Here is a 26,040-nt window from a genome sequence, read left to right as displayed (position 1 = left end):
ATGGGTTCATGAGAGGAACATCATTAAAACTGAGACTCGGGAAGTAAGTGACTTCATTTTAAGTAGCTAGATGAGCTAGTACTGACCCACAGGCCACCGGAAGTCAAATCCCAGGTTCTTTCCGCTTTCCTGTGGGGCTGAGAATTACCTGCCCAGAGTCACTGGAGAGAGCGGGCAGTTAACCTACACTTCACAAAACAACTCTGGATACCTGAGGTCCTGCTGGCCACTCGGCTGACTTTTCTTTTGTGGTTCATTCATTTATCCATGTGTCCGTTGCTTGCCTGTAATAGGCTGCCCTCTACTTACCTATTCTTCAAAATTGTCAGATTCACCTAGAAACTCATTGGTAGGTAGATTAGGATATGATAGATAAATTCACATGTGTGTGTATTTTTCTGATGAAAATTTTATCATTGATATCCATTGTTATTTTAGTCTCATGAGTCCTTTTAAAATTCCTTTAAATTGCAGTTTAATCACAAAACAAATGTGGCATGTGATTGGAGATAACAACTTCCAAAATTTTTATGCTCACATCTATAAAATAAGTTATGTTTTGAAATGAGCAATCATTTTCATCTCTTAGCTTTTTCTTTTCAGAGATCTCTTTTACCTGGATGATTTTATCCCGTCTCTAACATCACTGACCAGCTTTTTTAAAAATGTGATTCTAACCCCATTTCTGCTAGTTCAGAGAACTGCAGTGTGCATTAGGGGAAGGAGAGCATAATTTCAGATGAAATGTGTCATGTTGTAGATTGGGATTGAAGCTTTACTGACAGGAGCCAGATAACTCCTGGAGGTTTTGACTCTGGTATGAAGGGTGAAGTTCCCAATTGCATTAAAACATTCACTGACAAACAAATCCCAAAACAACATCATGGATAGAAGCTGATAGTAGTAAAAATGGTAATGGGAACAATTGCAATGAAATTTCTAAGCAAATGACTTTCGTGTGTGGTATATTTCATTTTATATAATGGAATGAGAACCCAGTGCCACCACTGCAAATATATATTAATGAGTGAAGATGACCCTTGAATGTAGTAAGTGCCAACTCTATGGTGAAATTGTATTTTTAGGTGATCCCATTTTATTCATGAGAGTTAGGCAGTATAACGAAAGTATGTGTCTTTTGATGAAATAATATTGTTGTATATTTAGAGTTTCTTTCATGATGTTTCTCCTAACAGGAAAAGTGGGTAACATTGGAATAAAAGATGGCTCCAGGATCCATGGATACAGGATCCACGAGGACTCAGAGTCCAGTTATACCTAAAAAGAGCAATATCTTGATTATAACATGATCTTAAGCACTGAGGAGTGCTTAAGACAGTGACTACACATTGAGTATATGGACTGTCCAAAAATAATGTCCTTGTTACATTATGGGTGAAGCTGTGGCTACACGTAGCTTGACTGCAACAGTAGGAGAAGGTTTGAATTGCATAGAAGGCATTTCACAGTCCTATAAACAACATATTTATAAATAATATTAGGTAGTGAAAGGGTATTGCATATACATGTGTATTTGTTATAATTTCTTTGAGCAAAGAGAAATTTCTGCTCCTTGATATTTATTCACAGAAATTTTTATGTAATCTTTTCTTTTAAGGAAAACTCTCCTGTCTTATTCCCCCTGAGTCACCTTATTCTTGCTGGTCATAGCATAAAATAAAAGGTAAAAATACTTTCACAGCATTTTAAATTTTCTCTTGCCCACTGAGTTAGATGTGTGCCTGGAAAGACAAATGAATCTTCTGTGGGCAGTGTTTGTTTATATGTTGATCAAAATAAGCCAACAACTTGAGTACCTGAGGTTTCCATACACAAAAGTACTTAGTAACAAATTAATCTTGCAGAGTGTTATTATAAGTAAATTGGATGCCTAAGGGATGCCATGTGACACTTCCACTTTGGTAAAAGCTATGTTGTTCCAATAAAGGTTGCCAGATTTTACTTTCTAAAGACTTTAAAAATCTTTTCTTCTCTTTGCCTCTTTCTCCAATACAGATCCACATCCAGAGAACAGAAGGATGTGACCACATGACCTGTTCACAGTGTAACACTAATTTTTGTTATCGATGTGGGGAGAGATACCGCCAACTCCGGTTTTTTGGAGACCACACATCAAACCTCAGTATATTTGGATGCAAATATCGCTACCTCCCAGAGAGACCTCATTTAAGGAGATTAGTGAGAGGGTCAGTCTGTGGTGAGTATCTGACAAGCTTATGGGACTCTTCTCTCAGAATGAAGCTGTAGAACTTGGAATATCCATGATAATTCTGAGCACTTGCTGTGTGCCAGATATTCTAGATAGGGCTTTACCCCAAAGCAAGAAGAGAATATTCTCTCTCCTTTTGTGAACAAAATTGAAAACGACTTGGTGCAGTGGCACCTACTTATATATAGTTCCAACTACTCAGGAGGCTGAGGCTTAAGGATCTTTTGAGCCCAGGAATTGGAGGCCATTCTGGGCAACCTAACAAGATCTTTTCACAAACCGAAACCAAAACCCCCCAAATTGAAAGCTTTAATTGGTTAACAGGACATTAGTTATTTGAGTAAGCAGATTTTATTTGAAAAACAAATCATTGATAACATGGAAGAAATCTGAAGTGATTAGCCTTTTAAATTTCTGAAGCCCTAGTATAAGCCACTTGATGAGAGGGACAATGTCTACACATCCTCTGTTCATTGATGAAGTACTGCAGTACAGTACAGCAGGGAACATGGTCTAGCAGGATGGAAAGAAGCACACGTTTCACAGCCCTGTAATGGAGTTCCATTATGTCTTCATAATCGATGTCATTGTATATGTTTTCCTATCATATTCCTAATTAAGAGCCAGCAGTTAATGGAATGAGTTTCAGAAGTCCTCATTATATATAGACCCAAGTTTAATTACGCAAGCGTAAGTGCTCTTGTAGACTGACTTTCTACCCCTTCTTATTCAGTAACACACAGCCTCACACATGACTTCTACACACGCACACCCATAAGCTGATATCTGCCTGTAACCGAATCCCCCTGGCCTAATGCCACCACCTTCATTCCTGTGACCTAATATGTTGTCTTCCCTTAGCTCCCGGCACCTCTGTCATGTATCCACTGTGAGATTTCTTCCTCCCTTTTCACAGTGTTGTGCTACATTATTTCTGGCAGTCTTGTTGTGTGTATAAGATACTTTTCAACATCTTCCACACTTACCCTTTTCTATCTAGTTCGGCTTAGTGACTTCATGAAAATCTCTCTGTAACTATTCTTAGCCACTACACTGGTGTGTGACCACCCTTTCCTTTTTTGGAATCATGATGGCTGACTAGAACAAAGCTGGTGCTAATGACAGATTTCTGTCGGGAAAAAGAACATACACCTTAAATGCACTTTAACATGGAAACGTCTAAAATCTTACATGATTGAAATATGCTAAATTTTATTTATTATTTATTTATTTATTTATTATTAGTTGTTCAAAACATTACAAAGCTCTTGACATATCATATTTCATACATTTGATTCAAGCAGATTATGAACTCCCATTTTAAACATAATTTTACAGAGCCAACAGCATCCAGTAATCAAGATTAGTTTTAGTAATTTTCAGCAATTTTTTGTTTATTTATTTTCTTGGTTGGTGTATCAGCTATATTTGCTGGTTAGTCATATAGCCTTTAGAGATAGATAAAGAAGCTCCCCTATTTATAATGAATACTATGAGAAAAATAATTGCAAATAAAGTATTGAGCAGTATCCTATTTGTAAGTCTATAGAAACAGACAGCAGTCCCAAATACAAAACCTTTATATTTTCAGCCTGGTTAGTCTTTTTTAATCCTATTTCAGTGCCATTTTAGATTTTATTGTTGTAAGATGTTTCCTTCCATTCTTTTTTTAAATATCTTTGGTTTGGCCAGTCATTTTTTTCTTTCCTTTTTCTTTTTCTCTTTAGACATTCTTAATGAAGGAAGTTATTTCATGTTCTATCTTTCCAGCAGTTCTCAGGATACATCTCTTTGGGCCTTCTTGATATTTGCCTGGACACCCCGAGAATCTTCTCTGGTCAAAAATTGGGTTGAGTTATCTTACAGCTTGTGAAATGGACAGTGGGCGGAGAATACCATAGACATTGTCAGCAAGACAATATTTTCTCTGTACCTTTTCTGTTTTCTTATTTATTTATTTATTTTTTTGGTCAGATTTCAGTAAATGGATTTCTGTTGGGTCTTCTTCTTATGCGTGCTCACATGTGTGCTCACATGCATGTGTGTACGTGCAGCCAAGTCAAGATACACCTGACAAAATAGGGAGCAGCTGGCTTAAGATCAGCTTTCCCTCCAACATGTATTCTTCCACCCCAGCACAATAACCTCAACTGCTATTGACTTTAACTCCCATGGAGGAGTCCTCACCTCTTTCCATGAAAGTAGGAAAAGGAATTACTTTGTGACTCCCTGACTCCCTGCCGTACAAGAGAGTGGATGAATTATAGGTCAACTCTTCCAGACACTCTTCTTGTGTAATGTTATACATCTTGGCCCCGCAGCCTTGGATACAGCCTCCACATGTCCTTGGTCAGAAGCCGAGGTAGGGCATGCATTCCTCCCACATCTGAGGAATGGGAAATATGGTGTTCATTGCACATTACCATTTGCCCAGCTAGAAACCAAAGGTTCTACTCACAAGAAAGGGGATGATGAGCAGACTCCAACGCGGGGCATCTCCATGGTAGGGCATAGGCAGATAATTCAGGTATTAGAAATGAAAGTGCTTAAGAAAACATCTTAAATCCTTGTAATATTTCACACCAGAATTTGAAGGTTTTACGTAAATCATATAATTTTTTAAAAAATCAGTGTTTAAAGTGATTTCTAGATGACAGTTTATATGAACAAAAGCAATGAGCCCCCCTTCAAAAATAAATACCCAAGTTTTTTAAAAAAGACAACAGAGTGTTGAACCAGAATTAAAGAAATATGAATAGACCAAAAACATGTTCAAAAATATTCAGTATATCCAGGAGCAGTGGTGCATGCCTATAATCCCATCGATTTGGGAGGCTAAGACAAGGATCACAAGTTTGAGGCCAGCCTCAGCAACTTAGTGAGGCCATAAACAACTTAGTGAGACCCTCTCTTAAGATAAAAAATTTAAAAAGCTGGGTATGTAGCTCAGTGATAAAATATCCCTGGAGTCAATCCACAGTACAAAAAAGAAGAAGGAGAAGGAGAAGGAGAAGGAGAGGAAGGGAGGGGGAGGGGAAAGGGGAAGGGGAGGGGGAGGAAATTTTCAGAGTTATTGGTAGAAAAATATAAATTAAAATAAAATGAGATATTTGGGACTCCTGATTATCCAATACTTTGTAAAATACCACTCAATGCTGAAATTTCATACTGTACTGAGCAAATTGGAAATTTTTTTTTTCAAAATGAATAATATTTTAATGCAATTTTTTAAAAAATCACAACTAGTATTTAAAAATCTATGATGGACAAAATATCAAAATGTATCATTCTTTTGCAAAGAAATTTGATAGTAATGTGAAAGATTTTAAAACATGATCAACTTTAATAGTTTATGTGCAAGTAGAATGTTTAATAGCAAAAAAAGGAACACATAATTAGGCAAAATTAAATTACAGGCATATGAATAATAGAGTGTATGTGTAATATTATTTCAGCTACTGAAAATAGTATTTTTTAAAAATGTGTTACTGTCCTAGGAATAAGAAAAAGTGTATTCACTCCCTCCAGACATTTTCAGAAATAGGAATACTAAGTTTTCAATGTGGATCATCCTTAGAATAAGCTTATTTCACCCCACAGGGAGGGAGCACATGTTCCTTGATGTCTGTGATTTTGAAAGACAAAAAATCAGTGACTTTTCTTTATAGTCATGCTCCATTACTGTGATGAAAATATATTGATAATTATTTTTAGAGGAAGTTTGAGTGAAAAGACTAAGCTATGTGCATAGGAGACAAACAGGGTATTTTAAAATATGCAGTCCTAGATTCTTAAATTCCAACTTTTAACCATAGCTCTAAGAATATACAAAGGTCACCACCATTCAGTGGGCTTTTGTATTATTTAACTGATTTATGTCACTGGTGAAAAATAAGTAAAATTCATGGTTAAAATAATAAAATAATCCAGTGTGGGGACTCACTCCAAATGCACACACCTTTAAGTCCTAATGCACCAAGCAGATCTGAAAGATCAATGTAGTCTGGAGTGGTAGTGCCATGACTCATGACTTGGTCTTTTTCCTTGCTTGGATAACAGTGCTAACAAGGTGTGGTCCTAGGAGTAGGCAGCACCCAGAGGGGTTGAGCTACACTCACCTGTTCCTTTGCCCTGTTTGGGATAAGAATGTTTCATGGAAAATCCCTTAGTTTGTCCCCTTCTCTTGCTCTGCCTTTGGGCTTTGCCTTCCTAGAATTTAGTCAAACTGATGACAGCAGACATCACATCACAAAGCTAGACTCAACTCCCCTGAAACCTGACCCTTGCCTCATTTGAATGGCTTCTTCCCAATAAAAGGGTTCTACTACTACTACTACTACTTCTACTACTACTACTTCTACTACTACTACTACTACTACTTCTACTACTACTTCTACTACTACTACTACTACTACTTCTACTACTACTACTTCTACTACTACTACTTCTACTACTACTACTTCTACTACTACTACTTCTACTACTACTTCTACTACTACTACTACTACTTCTACTACTTCTACTACTACTTCTACTACTACTACTACTTCTACTACTACTACTACTACTTCTACTACTACTACTACTACTTCTACTACTACTACTACTTCTACTACTACTACTACTTCTACTACTACTTCTACTACTACTACTTCTACTACTTCTACTACTACTACTACTACTACTTCTTCTTCTTCTTCTTCTTCTTCTTCTTCTTCTTCTTCTTCTTCTTTTCTCTCTCTCTCTCTCTCTCTCTCTCTCTCTCTCTCTCTCTCTCTCTGTCTTTCCATGGACCCTTAAGGTTAGAGGAGCCATCACAGGACCTAAAGAAAAAGATATTTCTCTGTCTCTGTCTCTGTGTGGTTGTTTCGTGTGTCCCAGTTCACCTGGAGTGACTGTGAGTGTTTGATGGTGGAATTCGACAACCCAGTCAATAAATGGGCTAAGGAATTGAACAAATACTTCACAGAAGACATACATTTGATCAAAAAATATATGAAAACTTATCCAACATCTGTAGTAATTAGAGAAATGCAAATCACAACTACACTGAGATTTTTACCTCACGCCAGGCAGAATGGCAATTATCAAGAATCCAAGCAACAAAATTTTGGCGATGATGTGGGGGGAAAGGTCCAATCATACATTGATAGTGGGGCTTCAAATTAGTGCAACCACTATGGAAGGTAGTATGGAGATTCCTCAGAAAACTTAGAATGGAGCCATCATTTGACCCAAATATCCCACTCCTAAGTTTATACCCAAAGGACTTAAAATCAACATATTATAGTGACGTAGCCACATCAATGTCTATAACAGCTCAATTCATAATAGCTAAACCAAACTAGGTGCCCTTCAACAGAAGAATGGGTTAAAAAAATGTGATGTGTATACATATATACACACACACACAATGGAACATTATTCATCCTTAAAGAAGAATGAAAGTATGGTATTTTCTGGTAAATGGATGGAGCTGGAGAATATCATGCTAAACAAAATAAGACAATCCCAAAGAAACCAAGGTCAAATATTTTCCATGATATGTAGATACTAATTCACAATAAACAGGTGCCTGGGGAAGAATAGAGGTACTTTGTATCAGACAGAGGGGAGTGAAGGGAGAGGAGGGGTCAGGAAGGTAGGAAGGACAGTGGAATGAATTGGACATTATTACCCCATGTGCATATATGATTATATGACGAGTGTAATTCTACATTATGTACAGCCAGAAGAATGAGAGATTATACTCCATTTATGTATGATGTGTCAAAATGCAGTCTACTGTAATGTATAGCTAATTAGAATAAATAAAAAAGAAAAGAAAAAACTCATGTTAGACATTGCGTTAATATTAATTAGATATTGTATTAGGGTTCTCTAGAGGAACAGAATGAACAGGAAGTATAATTATAAAAGCGGGACCCAAAACTGGTGATACTCCACAGTGGCACTCTGCAGGCTTTAGAGCTGGAAGAATCAGTAGCTGCACTGTCCAAGAGGCTGAAGCCCCAGTACAAGAAGGATCAACCACGGCTCGGGAGAGAATCACTATCAGAGTCTGCTTTGGAAGAGGAAAGTAGCAGGAGTCCAATATCCTCAGACAATTGCTATCAAGAACCCATTCCAGAAGAATGGAGCTGGCATCTGCTGTTTCCTTGTTCTTCCAACTTTTATTCCACCCAAGCCATCATCCTATTGGTCAATGCTGCCCATGATTAGGGAGAGTCTACGTTTCATTTGGCTATCCCACATGCCAATCATTCCTAGATACACCCTCATGCCACACCCATAAATTTCTTAATATCTGTCCTCTCTTGATCCAATCAAGTTGACAATTCAAGTTAATCATTACAGTTATTAAAACTATCTTTTATATTAAAAGCTATGTTCCATATACATCTGGTCATCTGGTTCCACAGACCATTTCTAAAAAATAAGTTAATTTTTTTCTGTCAGATTTCTAACCAGTAGCTGCATAGTCTTTCTCTTTTGTGTGTAATTGGTGATTAAAACAAAGAAATTACTGTTCCTAGTTTATAGGATTCTATTGCTATTTCATTCTTAAACAGCTGTATGATCCTCCTGCAGATTTTTCTCCTCTTTCACTTCTCCTACCACATTTGAGTTTTGCAGTTGTACAACTGTGCCACGTGCTCTAACCCATGTGCTACGGAATGAGCAGACACTGTTTTCTGGCCTATTTTGTGTGCGCTAGTTTCTTTCAAAGTCAGCGGGATTCCCATTGTGGATTCTGTTCTGTGTTCACATATGACAATACTGATCATTACCACTGATAAATTATTCATCTAGGAGAGAAAATACTGGCTGATGCTGCCAGACACAGTACCCTACCAGCATGTAGCCTTTTTTGTTTTATAGGTGCCTTCCTTTTTAAATTTTTAAAAATTATTTACTTGAATTATTCCCAACATGATTTTTATGGGTAATTTTCCTTAAGAGGAGTTTTCACAACATTCCATTTGTCATTCATTCTATTAGGTCATATTATTAATTTTCTTTGGACTCAGGAGGTAAATAAACCACTTTTTTTTTCAGATGTGGTCTTAGGTGGAATTTCTCTGTAGTCCCTACCAGCTCTTCATTTGTGAAATAACTGGATTTTCTCCTACCAAATCAGAACGTGTCACTCCTTTCTTAATCTTTCAGCATCTTGAAAATGGAAAATATCTAAAGGAAAACACAAAGATGGATGGCCTTGGAAGTATAAAGTGAGCCAGTTGGTTTAGATTTGTTTTTGTTGTTAATATGAAAGATAAATGATTTCTGAGATGTTTGACACAGATTGCCCAAGACATCTATGATGAACTTATGTGTTCATTAGCTGTTCTACACCTTGTATATTTCTTAGGAAAATAAGGTCTTAATTGTCATCAGACTTCTTTAAAAATAACCTGCACTGAGATATTTAAAAGCATTGCTGGAAGTGTTTGGCAAGTTAGCTTTTAGATACTAAATTATTTTGCTTTTTGTTTTCCAGCTGGAAAATTATTCGTTGCACCTCTAATCCTGGTCCTGGGATTAGCACTAGGGGCCATAGCAGTTGTAATCGGTAAGAAACACTTATCATGTCTGAGATTAGATTTTTCACATGACAACGGAGACAAAATGAGTGTAAATGTAAAGTGAGTCTGCTGTTAGTGGCCATAATTTCTGTTCCATGCCTATTTTAGACAGCTACTCAGCATGTGACTTCTAAATTCAGAGTATCATGTTTCCCGTAGGATATATTTGTGTGACAGTTTTTCAGTCTTTGAACACTTGGATTCATTATTACTTCCTCTTAATACCAAGGACGCAATTGTGTTTTAGTGCAAGAGTCAAGTGAACTAGACTTAAAGTTCTCCAATTCTGATTTCAGGTTGGAGCATTAAAGAAAAGAGGCTTTGGTGTTTGGTAGGTGTTTGGTTTCACCTAGTAAAAAATGCCTTCCATGTATACAGGAACATATCAACATCTACTTAAGCATGGACAAATAGAAAACCTATTAATGATTTGTATAGTTCCATTCATACAAGTATATTAAAGTATGCACCTTAAACCAATAGTTTTCAGACTTTACCAAGTCTTAAAATAACCACAAGGACTAGCTAAAACATAGTTGATTGTTTCTACCTGCAACTTCTGACTGAGTATTGAGGCACAGCCCATAGATTTTTTATTTTAAAATGTTCCCAAGTGATGTTAATACTATTAGTCCAAGGACCACACTTTGAGAACCATTGCTTTATAAAAGATTAAGTTAAACACTGTGATAAAGGCTGCTTTATTAATTGTTTATTAATTGTAACTATTTAATTTTGCTAAATAAAATGATTTTTCATACATAAATTTTTATTTGGAAAGTAATACATGTGCAGGACAGAAGACAGTATCTGACATTTCAGTTACTGCAGTAAGTCAGGACTGGATGAGGTAATTATTTACTATCTACATTTTACATTTGAGAAAATTAAGGCTCACTAAGACCTTATTAGTCTTAAAACTGGGAGTCACATCTGATATTTGGCTCCACAAGGTGTTTTTAAATAAGATGTGGTATTACTTGAAACTGAAATGTGACTGTCATAGTGTACAAAGGATTTGACTATGGATAATTAAGATTTAAATCTAAGGTTTGATATTTTGATAGAAAGCTTTGTTCCCTAGTGAAACTATATCACTGAGAATGTTAAAAGGCAGAAAGAGCTAAAGAAAAATAATAAAGAATTAAATAATAATAAACATATTTCATAGCATAGGTTTCTTCTCTCTTTTCACGTCCATGTATTGCTAAAAAAAAAAAAAGATTATTTCTAAAGAGTATGCAAAGAAATGAAAGGGAAAATTTTCAAAGAAACCAAAATGTGTCTCCCCCTAATTGCCTTTATGTTTTTTTAATCCCTAGGTTTATTTGTATTTCCTATCTATTGCCTTTGTAAGAAACAGAGAAAGCGATCAAGGACAGGTATGCATTGGTAAAATGCAGGTGATCTCACCCCACTAAGCTGGTCCCAGGAGGAGCTGTGCAAGATGGCACACCATCTGTGAGTTCTACCCTGAAAACACTGCGAGGAACCTTCTGCATCTCGTCTCCCCATGGCTCTCTGCAAGCCACAATGCCTCTGGCTACCGGTGCACTCCCAATATGGTATCCTGTCCTTACCCTAAACAAATTGCTGCTTTAAAAAAAAATGGTCACTTTCATAAACTATAAACATCTGTATCATATCTCTGACCTTTGTGTTTCTTGGAAGAAAATATTTTAACTGAGGACTGGTTTTCCTCAGAATTGTTCTGAGGGTGCCTCTTCTGAGCACTGCTTGGATTGTCTTTGAACCCTAAACCTCCCTCCAGCCTATCTGTGGGACTTGGTGTGAATAGCTAAGGTCCTGTCTGTCCCAATAAGCAAGGTCACTTTTCAGAAGATACAAGTTCACGGATGGCATCTGTTTTCATCTGTGTCTCAAACAGTGTAATTCCTTTATCTTTCAGATACTGTAATTGCTAAAACTCTCAGTGCCCAAAAGGGAAATAATGAAACTAAATTAATGAGAAGAATTATGAGTTAATGAAGTGTATATGTGTAGGAGTGTGAATGTGTGTATATAAATATATGTTAAATCTAGGCCCAGTAACCTTGTGCGTATCTATTTCCATGCCTCTACACTATTTTTTTTTCCTTCACATTTTCTTAGACCTGTTTAGAGATGATAGTTCTTTTGTGGGCATAATTTGCTAACATATTGAATTAAAGTCAATGTAGACAACAGGCTATTTTGATGTTGACCCTTTCTATTTCTTGCTCTCTCTTTCTGTCACACACAGAAAAATTTGTGCAATGGTCATCCTGAGGTGTATTGGACTTTGTAAACTGACAAAACTAATAGGTTGCTTTTAGTAAGTCCTCAAGACCCAAATATTCAGTCTTTTCAATTTCTTCCATTATAGCACACGTGCTTTACTCTGTGGATAAATCCTTCATGTGAGATTATTTAACCCAAAGAACAAGTTTATTAGTAAGAGAATTGCTTAAGTCTTTAAACAAATTCCGTATTCCACTGTTTTTTTAATTACCAACTTGTGATGATAGATCATTTGTTTTAGATCAAGGTTTTAAATTTTTTAATCTCCACTGTCTTCCCTATCTTCTCTTCCTATTTGTTTTTATTTGACCTCAAGTTTTTCATGGAAACATACCAGTTTGAAAGGATTTCTCGTTTACTGCTCAAGTGCATAATGCTTTGTTGGTATCTTCTTATAGAGGGGTTATGTTCATATGTTCATCTAAAAACACAGCTATTTTTGGAGAAGGAAACCAAAAAATGAAGAAAGTGTTTTCAGAAAGTTTTTCTCAGAGGAGAAATCTTTGAAAATAAGAGAAGGACAATTAAGTAGTGTATTCATTTGTTACCAGCATGAACAGTAGTGTCTGTTATCAGCAGAAAGGCAGAAAAGACTTCTAAGAAGCCTAAGGTTTTTTACTTGTCTCTAAATTCTCAAAATTAGCTATCTGCCGTGGATGTAGCATTTATGTATCAGCAAACTTATATGACTTGAAATAGATTATATGATAAAAAACATGCATTCATATAGATGGTTGGTCTTTATTGGGCTCCAGAGTGTAAGACATTTTACCATTTTTGTTTAGCTCATGGGTGAAAGGGCAGCATGCTTGCATTTTTTTTTTTTTTTGGAATAATTCAGAATAGCTGTTGGGTTTTTGGACTCATCTATTTTCTGTTGAAGGCAGTTGTGACATTTGTGATTCTAGAGTAGTGTATCTAAAAGCATGACATGAGACGAGAAAAAGTGATGCTCTAGTTTCACAAATTCATCTTTCCATTCACCCATCCAACCATTTGTCAGGTATTTATTGAGTGTCTGTTTTAGGTGCTTTAGTATTAGTTAGGGAGAAGGAGAATCTCTAGCCCAAATACATGGCTCTGACATAAAAGTGCTCAAGTTTTTTTTAATTCATCTTTCCAGGACTTAGGCATCAGTTTGGCAATGTGTGAATATGATAAATTCTAAATATAGAGGATCTATATATATATATATGATATATGTATATATATACATATATCATATATGAATACATATGCCATACACATATATACCAATTAGTTGAAAAATATATTCTCTGGTCATAAATCATCTATTTTCTTAGATCATTGTATCTGTTGTCTTTGGCTTACTCAGGGATTTTTATTCCTTTCTTTAAATAACTTATCTTTTGAGGTATTTTCATATGATTTGGAAAACTTTCCAATATGCCAGTTACAAAATAGTGTCTGTTATCAGTGAAGGCTGTTTCTTCATTACTGAGACAGTGTGCACTGTATTGCACAGGATTTCATTTTTCTATTGCATAGATTTTTAAAATAAATGAATGCATTTTTCTCTTTAAAGGTGGATACATATTAGGCTTTTCCCTGCAACATAAAGTAATTATTTGTGATTTTTTAAAAACTAAATTTCAAAATCTTACACAGAAAGAAGAAAATAAAAAGGATTCTTTATATGTTAGTGCCAACTTTGAAGGTAAAACAATAGTAGTAATCTTTACAATAAACTCTAAAAACTACTTTAGAAAAAGAAGTGTGCACATTAAATAAATATCTTTCTATCAAAGGCTGGACATTTTTATATGTTTTTATTATAAATTTAATATATTCTCCTTTAAAAAATCAAATCATATAGAATTATAAAACACAAATTCCTCTGCTTACCACACCCTAATTTACGAGGGGTAACCACTGTTAATGTTGGTATGTGTCCTTCCAGACACTTTCTACAAATTTACAAATAACCGTGTGGGGAGGGGTGTATGAGTGTGTGTGTGTGTGTGTGTGTGTACATGTGCATGCATGTATTTTATATAAATAGAATAATAATATTATTTCTTTGCTGTGACTTTTTCATTTTATTATATATTAGTAGATATCTTTCCATAAGAGTTTATATATATATACATATATTTACCTCATTCTTTTATAAATTACTACATAATCCATTGTGGGGCTATACTTTAGTTGAATTAGTTTCCTATTGAATGGACATCAAGATTGTTTCCACTTCCCTGTTACAAAGCATTAGTGAAAACCCTTTGGCATATATTTTTGTCATCATGCATGAACATTTCCATAGTTTTAAATTTTGATTTTTACAGGATATTTGTAATAAAAATTTCAGTGCATTTTCAGGAAATGAGAAATAATGTATTTGAAATTTTTTTTGAGTAAAAGAAATATTAACCAGTAGTGCAGAATTTTTAAAGAGAACATCTTTTGAACGGTAATTTCTTCCCTGCTTGATTAGCCAAATAATTGCCTTACCAAAACTTATTTTAAATTAATCTTTTTCCAATAATAATAAAATGTGATGAACTGTCTGTCAGATAACGTGAGAAAGATTTTTGAACTGCCTGGTTTAAACTTGAGAGATTTAAATGAAATATTCAAACCAAACTGATGATGTTTGTCACTTTTTTTTAAACACTATCTACATTTATGCACATGACTTCACAGAGAACTTTAATTATTTTATGTGAAAAGTAGAAAACAGTATGTCAGTAGTTACAAATGCCCACAATAATCCATAGAAAAATAAATTACATTATGTAAGGTTTGGTGGAATGAGTATAAATCATAGAATAACAGAGAACTCTCACTTTACAATGAATCACAACAGTGCCCTAGAGATTTCTGTACATTGAGTAAGAAGAGGAAAGAAGCTAACCCATGGTACAAGCAACCTCCTGTTACCACTACCGTGATTCAGTGATAGGTGCTATTGTATCCTAAGACTAGAACAGACAGGAAAATGATACGAGGTAATTAAACACCAATCTGGTTACAACATGATATCTTCAATTGTACTTTCTCTGCTGTAGGATCAAGATTCAGTGGTGCCTGTCAGAAAACTCCTTGCTCTGTGACACCATCTCATGAGCCTCCAGGCCCTCTCTGAGACTCTGTTTTTCAGTTCCACCACCCAAATATAAGACACATTGCTCCCATAAAATACCTGTAAACTGCTGCAGTCTTTTCCACTTCCTTTACCTTTCCCAACCTTGTTTTTCTCCACACCTCTGCTATTTTTTTTTTATTAGTTGCTCAAGACAATACAATGATCTTGACATATCATACATTTACACCTCTGCTATTTTAACTACTCCTCTTTGCCAAAAGAAATGAGAAGAAACAGAAGAGGTGAAAAGTTCTCTGGTCTGTGCAGAGCATCAGCATTTCTGACTGACCTTTGTCACATTGGAAGGCATTGCCGAGACATCCCATGTTAAATGAATTCTCCTTTGTTAAACAAATGCAATTGTTTTTAACATCAGACTTTTATGCTGCCTATTAAATTTATACTGATGAAAAAAAAATGTAGTGGCCTAAATCACATTAGTCGGCATATATTACTAAGTACAAAAAACAGAAAAGAAAATTCACATCAAAAGCCATCGTAGATTTTACAAGGAAGCTACATATGCATAGGCCTTAATGTGAATCTTTTCAATGGGTCATATGCTTATCCAACCATATTGATTGAAATCTATCCCAACTATAGAAAATAATTTTTCCCCGTGGTTAGCTTTATTGTTTTGTGATAATTGGTTATAAATATAACCTTAAAAGTCCATGCACTTTAAAATACTTGTGCCATTTAAATAACTTAATGACAAAGTTAAAGCAACTAATGTAGATGTTTCAATAGATAGAGTAGAATACTAATGTTAGCAAACCTGTCATTTCTTTAAATTTGTGTAGAATCAGAAGCTAAACATTTAAAACAAGTAAAAAAAAAAACTGAAAAAATGTAGCAGTTTCTTTATAGTAAACCTGGAAATTTTCAAAAATTCTGCTATGTTTAGAGCTCAAATATAGCAAATAATATTTAATAAATGTTATCTAATAACCTAGTTGGAACATTGGCTTAAAATGTTAAGTGAATTTTTACTGAAATTTTTAAATATATATGCATAGTTCATGTATTCTATGAAAGAAGTATCCCTGACTAAAAACATGGTAGATCAAAACAATTTGAATATATTTTGTTTTTCAAACTCATAATTTAATTATGACCTTTTTCTCCTATTACGGAAATCAGGTTCTAAAATCACATTTTACACACACACACACACACACACACACACACACACACACACCACATTACTTAGGAAATATTTAAGACTGTGAAATGTTACTCTTTGAATGCAAATCAATGATAATAATCTTTAAGAGGAAAATTCAATGGAACTCCTGGTGTTGAGGTTAGAACTAATACTCATTTCATAACAAAGTATGGTATAGAGCCTTTGTGTGCCATAAGTTGTGAGGTCCCAGATCCAATAAACAGAGTCACAGTAGTGTGAGACTATTATAATTGTCTGTTTGGAGCATTAGCTAAAACCTGAACCTACCACCTACCCTACAGTCCCCTTATACATATTGCCAATTATAGAAGCATGTAATTATGCATACTAGAAATGATATTCTTTATTTTTCCTTTTGACTATAGAAGTGACATTTTAAGAGTAACTATATGGACCTAAATTTTAAAATATGGTAAATTTTTTTTAAAAAAATACACAAGACATTGTCACTATCCCACACTTTTTGCCATTTCCTTATACCTATAAAAGGATTTTTATTAGTTTCACTTTTAACTCTTATACATCACTTAGATTATGCAGACTCATTAACAGAAAATATTTCTTTGTTTTCTATCATGTGCCTCACTTCTGTCACTGTTCCATCATGAATAATTACATGACTTTCTTACCTGACTGGGCAGTGATACCCATCTATTTCAAACATTACCTATCTTAGATTTCCTGATTAATCTTCCTTTTTGCCTCAGCAGTTACCTTCCCTGATGACCAAGTATTGAATAAATTATCTCACCTCTGTCTCCTTTCACTCTGATGAAGTGAAATTCTACTCTTAAAGGACAATACAATTTAACTCTGATAATGAACATAATTTATATTGCTTAATTTATCCGTAAATTGAAATATATCCAGGAGTTCCTGGGACACTCTTCCCACCTCTTGATGAAGTTGAAGAACTTCCACCTAGCTCTCTGCCAAAAAGTAAATCAAACAAATGAGAAGATATTAGTTGGACCAGAAAGCTTAATAATACTCTAGAACAAAGCCTCAAAAATTGCTTTACATTATCCTAAGATCAGCATTGTCTTTGCACATCAGTTGGTAGAAAGTTTGTGTAGATATTTATCCATCCTGAACCCAAGTCATTTATTCTTCATCCAAAATAGGTTATGGTTACAGTTATGGCCATTGGTCCTTGTTTCATCCAGAGGGCCTCCATCTTGGACTTGTGGGGGATTTATATAGTGCAGCATTTGTCTGTAAGACTCAAACATTGATTCATACTGTGAACATTATTAGATTTTTGATACTCCAAAATAGATGACCTTAAATGAATGGTTTAGAAACCATGTGTCATTACAAATGTTCAACTTTTTCATAGACATAAGCCACACTCAAACTGTATTTCATATAGGTTTAGTACATAACAAAAAAAAATTCAAGGGAGCGTCAAAGTTAGTTGTAAATGGCCCCAGAAATTATGGAAATAATGTCACTTTATGTTCTTCCTTGTAGCTGGCATGTGTTCTCTCAGTCATGTTCTCTGCAAATTTGGGAGATCTTCCTGTCATGCCCCAGTTAGGGAAATATTCTCAAAATAATCCAGTCAAATATTTTTTAAAAACTGCTATTTGTTAACGTCTTACTTCCTCTATATTCAATTATATTTTGTTTATTTCAAGGAAATAGTATCTAAATATCTGACATAAACAATCTAAATTTTTCAATATATAAATTAGCATGCTTTATCCTTCTTTCTAAAGAAATTTTTGATCAAGTATCATGATTTTTTATCAGCTGACTATTTTCTAAAGACCCCTCTTTTTGAAATTCCATATTCCATTTTTTAAAATTCCCCTCAATAGCTTACTTTTATTATTTGATCATGTTCATCACAATTAATCTACAGATAATATTTTTTAAAATAGACCAAACTTATATTTCATATGAAACTTGGAACAGTAATTGGTTTATATATATTACCATTTACCTTATTAAGGACAATCTGTTACAGGTTTTTAATGTGAAATTTAATTGACAATCTTATTGCTTCAGAAAGCAGTTATGAACATATAATAATAATTCAACTTCATAAGGCCACAGAAATAATTTTGTGTAGAAGAAACACAAAAACTGCAGCATTAAAATGTGACTATGTTAATATTATTTATTAAGAAGCCATGAGAATTAATTGTTTTGTTTCTATTTTAAACAAACATTTTTATGAAACAAATATACTCATATCTATTAATATAGATGTATAGCAAAACTGTAGGACAAGTAAATAATTCACATTTTCCTTTTTTCATGATGAGTATAAAATGCTAAAAAGAAACATTGGGGTTTTTAATTTGTTATTCCTGTATATTCAGAAATTGAAGTTCTAAAAACTAATTTGCATCTCCTATTTAAATATCAGAATATATTTCATTTTAGTTATATTCTTATTAACAGTATCAAATTTTTTAAATTTAAGGTGAGTGACTTCCAGTAGTAGCTTGTACCAGATTTTATCCATTTTATTATATTGCTTAAAGTTTTCTTTAAAATTTGTAGTCATTTTCTAAAAATATATCATAATATTTTTATGTTTAAAATGAGCCTGATTGAAAAAAATGTTTCTTTAATATTAACTGTTTCTGATTTTCATTAGTTATACTACTAAGTTTGGTATTCATAAAACTATTTGGAAAAAAATTTTAATGTATTTTAGGAAAAAGACAGGTAAAAATAAAATAAGCAAATGGATAATATTCTTATGTAGAAATCCTTGAAAAGAAATTAGAAAGGAGAAAACAAATTTTACTGAGCTAAAAATATTGGAAAATAAGGATAATTTAAAAGGAAAAATTTCTTACATTGCTAGAGCAATCAACTTCTTATTTCCAAATGATTATTTTGTGCTGTTGGTTCCATTAATTTTGCATAGTATATAATTTTCTCACCACCTTAGTGTGTCTACACTGATTACAGAAAAGAAAGGAGGAAACTGGGTGAAGAAAAGCCAGGGAAATTGGGCTTATTCCCTTTTTTCAATAGCACTAATGTATAGTCCCTTTAACCTTCCATATGGTGCTTTGTGTGATGGGTATATAACATTTATATATGTTATTAGTGCCTTATTTTTTTTCACTTGACTTTATTTCTTATCTAAAGAGCCATATCTATTTTTTGTGAGTGTTCTTTGGTCCCTTTATTTAAAAAGTGCTAATGAGATAGTATCTCTTTAGGGGTGTATATAGCCTGTATTTGCTACCATAATCTACTGTATTATCTCTAGAACAGCAAATTAGCCAGTGCATTTTTCTTAAACTCATTGTTCATTTTTAAAAGAAAGTATGAAATGAATATTAAGTACCAGAAATTCAAGCCATTAAACTTGAAGTGTATTTTAAACCACAAAAAAGAATACTAAATAAGTTTAAAACAAGAATTGGAATGACTGTCAGGTAAATCTATAGCTCAAACTAGGACAAAAGCATTAAAAATAAAACAAAGTATATGCTACTTCAGGAATTTGATCATTTCTCTACAATATGTCTTTGGAGATATTTTATTAGTAATAAATTTCCATACAGATGTTGGATAACCATGAGATTCACAAATTCATGTTGCTGTTCATTCACTGTGGGCTTTATCGACATCAAGCTATTATGTTTAATATATTATTTTGCTCTTCTTGGTCTATGTCTTTTGTTTTGCTTTATACAAAATGCTGGTTTTGTTGTATTCTTTATGTACCATAGTATGTAATTCAGCTTTTCCTGATGAATGTATGATGACTGAATAAAATAAACCATGTGTTTAGAAAAGACAAAGACGCAGGTTGTATATGCAAATATGTGTAAATATTTGACAAAGAAAAAAAATAGAAAAGAATCTTCCTATCCAACAGATAGATCCTGCTGGACAGGACCTGGAAATTAGCAGATTTTTTTTTAAGCAGTGAAATTTAAAAATCTATTACCTCAAGAATTTTCAGTGGATATGTGTCAGTGTACTGCTCCTTCTATAGAAGTACTATCTCACTTGCTGCTGGTGGTAAAAGCAACCCAAGTGTCAGATCACGTAAATTTTAGGGACACATCTTTGAAAAGATGAATACCTTGTGATATTCTTGTAGAGTCTAATTATAGACTTTTGGTAATTTCCCTATAGCCTTTTGTTGTAGCTGGGCTTTTATTTGTTTTTTGTTTTGTTTTGTTTTTTTTAATTATTTTTGGTTGGTTATTTTAAGATGGGAGGGTAATCTTGAGTCTGAGATCAGATCTCATGGAAAAATCTAATGATGCTCACTCTACATGGATGAAAACTATAAGAGAAATCAGCTGCGACTGTCACTGTATGAGCTGTCGTGTGGATTACTGTGAGTGCCGTTTACTGCAGGATGTGTGCGATACATCGTGCAACGTCATCTAGCAACACCTAATAAAAGTTTTTTAAGAGACAAGACTCTCGAGTTTTTTTCCAATAGATTTGGATTCTAAAGTAAATGAATTAGTGCCAAACAAAAGTAAATCTGAAGTTATTGGAGTCATTTCTGCACTGGATTCTCAGAATAGAGAAGCAGAAATGAACAGAAATTCATGAGTGTGATTTTGGTGGAGTGTGTTGCTGTGACAAGATTTTGGAGAAAAGCACCAAAAGGTGAAGATTGGTCCAGATATTCTTCAGTGAGTCATGATAAACAAATAACATGAAAGTAAGAGATTGGCTTAGGGTGGTAATCACTCTCCTGATAAAGGAAGCTAGACTAGCTAAAGAAAAGTGGAAACATCTAAGTCAAATATACACACCAACTCTACAACCTACTAATACTTTTCCTAGCTGTGTTACAGGGAAAGAAGGGCATTTGTTGATCTGAAGGTATGTATAAGAATTTCTGTTAGCAGGAATATGGATAAATGCATAGGGGTATATTCATACAATGAAACGTATCAGAGCAAGAAAAATGAAAAAAAAATTATACTGGGTATGGTGATGCACATTTCTAGTCTCAGAAGAATTGCAAGTTCAAGGCCAGCCTCCGTAATTTAGCAAGGCCCTAAGCAACTTAGTGAGATTCTGTCTCAAAATAAAAATATGAAGCCAGCTGGGGATGTAGGTCAGTGATTACACACCTCTGGGTTCAATCCCCAGTACTCCTACCCCCCAAAATAATAATAATTGCAAAACTTACTGAGCAGTCAATGCAAAAATAGTTGAATCTCATGAAGATTCGGTTGTACAAATTATGCCAGACACAATACAGTCTGCATTCCATATTTATATGATGCACAAAACTTCATCAGGATATATATATAGTTTTTTGTGCTGGACATTTAAAATCTGTATACTTTAAACATTTTAAATATATTTTATTCCTCCATTTGAAAACTTAAGGGAGCAAAAAATATAATTTTTAAATTCAGAAGACAAAAATCACCTATAATTCCAGATACAGACAAACATGACTCCAATATGACATCTACCTAAAAGAATTTATTGTCTTTTATTACTATATTGTGTTTCTTGGATCATCAGAATACATTGAAAAAATAATATTTAACTTTGCAAATGGAATGTATTTTAGCTATTTGTATTTTCTTGCTGTTAGCAGGCTGCAGTGAACTCTCTTGAATGCAAATCTTGGGTTAAATTCTTAGTAATGGAATTTCAGGATAAGAGGCTGAAAACCACTCTGAGACACATGCACACTCACATACCCAAATGTCAAATGTTTAAGTTGATGCCAGTTTATATTCCCATGATCGGTTTACAAGAATATCTATTCCATTTCATCCTCATAAAAATGATTTTGTCATTTTAAAAAAATATGTGCCAATTTGACAGGTGATAAAGTGGCATCTAACCTTTTTTAAACATGTCCAGAATGGTTATGTACATTGTACTGAATTTCTGTTCTCTAAATTAAATTGCCCTTAAATCCATTTGCATTTAGTTTCTTTCATTGTAATAAGTACTCATGTATCTCCAAGCCCTAAGCTGTTATTTTTAAATACAAAAGATGGTGGTATCTCCTATTATAGTTACAGTTGCCAACAACACACACATGCATGATACAGTAGAAATGTATTGCACTTACACAATTCACCACAAATGTTTGGCATGACATATGCTCCAACATAAATATAAGCTGGGAACTGTGAATTCCTGTTTCTTCTGGCATTCTGGTCCCACAGTGTCTCTTCCAAGTGTTGAGCAGGCTGAATGTGTTCTGGCATTGAACAGTGTTTTTCAAACTACAAACACCCTCATTTTAAGCCACTTATGTCATCCATCCCTCAAAGAGAGGGGGGAAATGTCTTTAACATGGCCAGGGTAGTCTATTGAGAGATGATGGATTAGTCATCAATGGGAGACCTCCTTATGAAGTTTCTTCCTTGCCCTTACCTAATACTCTGTTCCACGTATTTATTAACTGCCTTTATATTTCATCACAGTTACTACTAGGAGTTTCATGTTAAAAGATAAATGAGGTCAGGTGCTGTGGCACACACCGGTAATCCTGGCAGTTCAGGAGGCTGAGACAGGAGGATCAAGAAAGAGTTCAAAGCCAGCCTCAGCAAAAAGTGAGGTGCTAAGTAACTCAGTGAAACCCTGTCTCTAAATAAAATACAAAATAGAACTGGGGATGTGGCTCAGTGGTCATGTGCCCCTGAGTTCAATCCCCCCTAAACCCCTCCAAAAAGAGATAAATGACTATTATTCAGCATGAAACTTAGAGTAGGCCAGGTTTTAACTCTCAGATCCTAAGTGGGGTAGGTTTGTGAGGAAGGTAAGAGTACAGCTTGATGGCTAGACTGCTAGATTCAAACCCCAACTCTGCATCTTCCAGGCTGTGTAATCTTGGGTAAGTCATTTAACGTCTGTGTGACTTGGTTTTCTCTTCTATAAAAGGAAGCTAACAGTATATGCCTCCCAGTCTAGTTTTGAGGATTAACCAAGTTTTATACAAGTTCAAGCACTTGCTCTTATGAGATTTCAAGAAACCTTAGTTCTTGTTACCGTTAGTAACTGTCCATTTGAACAGGTTGGCTAATACAAAATGAAGCAGTGATGTCAGCCACAAGCAACTGAGAATGCAAGCTTAGTACCTTGTCTCAGAGTTGTGATATGAAGTGCCCTAAAAGACAAATTATTTTAACGCATGATGCCTGACACATATATTTCTGGATTAGTATATGGTTAAATGTAAAATTTTACTCAGAAAGTCATCAATTAGTCAACATCTATTGTTTTCTCCTCTTCACCCACCCAACCACAGCCATTTTTTCTCATGCTCCACCCCATCAATGAAACCAATTAGTTCAGAGATGGATGCCTGAGTCAAATAAAGCCAACTATCACCCCTCCTCCTCAGTCTTTCAACCCAAGACCATAGAAAAACTTTTATCTGTCCTCCTCTAATGTTATAACTATGAAATGTGAGCCTATGAGCTTCCAGAAGATGTTTCTTCCACCTAGAAGAGATGTAACTGGAGGGATGCCTCTATTAGTCAAAGGTTGCCAGCAAATAACAGAAACTAGAAGAGTTTTGGGAACAGGAAAGAATTCTCCCTTCAGAAAGTGCATGACCCTGTCAATGCCTTGACTTTAGACTTCTAGCCTCCAGGACAATGAGACAGTAAATTTCTACTGTTTCAACTCACTTTGTTTAGAACAAAACTACTAATAGAAGCTGAGAGAAAGCTGGAAAAATATTGGCAATATTCACAGGGATCTACATCACCCTTATAGAACCTATCCTTCCTGTGTTTTCCCAAGCAATTTAGTTCTGGAGGCCAGGGTTTCTTTGGTCTATGAGTGTAGTGACAGTTCCGACAGTGAGCATCTCACATCAACTAGAAATCAAGGATGCCATTTCCTTAAAGCACCTGTCCAAAAAGTGATACAACAATACAGAAACAGTCACCACAGCTCCTGAAGCTTTCCCCCAATCTCCTGGCCATAGCGAGTGACTATCTGAGGCATGGCTGCCATTCATTCATCCAACAAATACTTTTTGAGTACCTACTATGTGCCATTCTCTTTTCCAAGACTCGGTGATACAGGAGTCAACAAAAGATGCCTGCCTTCATGGAGCTCACGTTTTACAGTCATGGAGGAAACAGACCAATAAGTAAAATATGTAAATCGTTGAAGCAAAAAGGAGAAAAGTAAATCAGGGAAAAGAGATGGACAATGAGGTCATGGAGTATGGGCTGCTTAGGAACTGGAGTTTGAGCATAAGCATGAGAGAAGGGAGGAAGCTGTGTTGACCGAGTTGCACTGCAAGAAAAGCAATCAAGACAGAGAAAGCAGCTGGGCAAGAACCTAGAGCAAGATGCCAGAGTAGCCAGAATAGAAGCAGGTGAAAGTGGTATGAACAGAGGATTAGGGGACAGTGCTGCAAAGGTAGAAGGAGAATTGGAATATTTTCGTTCTATTGAAGTGAGACGAGAAGTCTACTGGAGATTGTAGGCAGAAGGGTAATATGACCATTCCTATTTCCCAACAGAATCACTCTGGCTTCTGGCATGAGACCAGATTGAAGCAAGGCCAGATAAGAAATGGGAGACAAGCCAGGAGGGCACCAAAATGTATCAGGAAAGATCTGAAGGCAGCTTGGAGCAGGACAGTGATAGGAGGTACAATGAGAAGTTTTTAAATTTAAGATTAGAACTAATAAGATCTGCTGATGCATTAGCAAAGCAAGTTTTTTTTCTTTACCACTCGATATAATATTTCTGTGTTCTTCCAGAATATATTAGAGCAGGAAGACTCTATATCAATGAAATAGAGAATTCCAGGTCTCAGTGGCCCAAACCTGGGCTGTCTGCTCACTCCAGACCACAGCTAGATTAGGCAATCTCAGCCCCAACAGCCGGCTTTCCAGAGGTTACATGCAAAGCCTATTATATAGAGAGATCTTCTGCAGAACTAGGAATGCCTGGTCTAGTGGATGCAGCCCCTCAGTTCTGCTGGTCTGGGTAGATTCTACCGTTTTCTCATTAAGTTGCTGGTGGACACTCCCTGTTAGTAAGCTGTGGTTGGACTTCTGGCAGCATTTCTTGCCAGAATCATTCTCGTGGCAGAAGCTAGAAACATGATTTTTAAATGCATATCAGAAAGGTGAGAGAGTAAAAGAAGTTTGAGCTCTCTATTGGTCAACCCTGTAAAAAGTGAGCAAGAGATAGGGGGAAAAAAGGTGCCTATTGACTGGCCAGAGGATAGTTCCAACATGTAAAAGATGCCTAGTCTTGTTTCAGCTGAACTCCTCACTCCATAATAAAATCCTTGGTCACAGGCAATCATTTCTTCTTTCTTTATTCAACAAGTTACGACTGAGCACACATAGCAGGATGCCCGTGTTATTTATTATGGGCCCTCAGAAGAGACAAAGCAAATCTGTGCACATGCCACCAGAGCTGAGCCCTGTGGCCACTGCAGGACCATACTCACAATGTAAAGGGAAACTATCTTAAAAATTATCCCTCACAAGTGTTTCGTAGTTATTCTTCTATTGCCAAAAATAATTTAATGGTCTTTTGGGATTCAGACCTTCAGGTATTTGAAGGACATGTGAGAAGGGCAGCCTCTTGACATGGATTCCAGATGCCCCAGCTAGAAAGCTGGGACTCACCTTGTGTGGCTCCTTTCACCCAACCTAGTCCTTTCTGTCCCTAGCCCTGTTGATTACAACTCCTAA

At 35.2% G+C, this 26,040-nt stretch overlaps 1 protein-coding gene across 3 annotated transcripts in view; it reads left to right on the top strand.

Annotated features, from left to right (window-relative positions):
* The window catches only part of Rnf217 (ring finger protein 217), a 127,453-nt gene extending 108,509 nt beyond the window's left edge, over positions 1-18,944 (top strand). The window contains exons 4-6 of one of the 3 annotated variants that reach the window (XM_026380761.2): positions 2,017-2,218; positions 9,732-9,803; positions 11,139-18,944. In XM_026380761.2, coding sequence (XP_026236546.2) covers positions 2,017-2,218; positions 9,732-9,803; positions 11,139-11,212 — 348 coding nt within the window. In that variant the 3' untranslated portion in view covers positions 11,213-18,944. Of the gene's footprint in view, positions 1-2,016; positions 2,219-3,957; positions 4,442-9,731; positions 9,804-11,138 lie in introns of those variants that run through there. The other 2 variants (XM_077801611.1, XM_077801612.1) reach the window with 2 other exon arrangements.
* The last annotated feature ends 7,096 nt before the right edge of the window (positions 18,945-26,040 follow it).

Source organism: Urocitellus parryii, chromosome 8 (assembly GCF_045843805.1).
Source record: "Urocitellus parryii isolate mUroPar1 chromosome 8, mUroPar1.hap1, whole genome shotgun sequence".
Lineage (NCBI taxonomy): Eukaryota > Metazoa > Chordata > Mammalia > Rodentia > Sciuridae > Urocitellus > Urocitellus parryii.
This window is presented reverse-complemented; position numbering and strand designations above follow the sequence as displayed.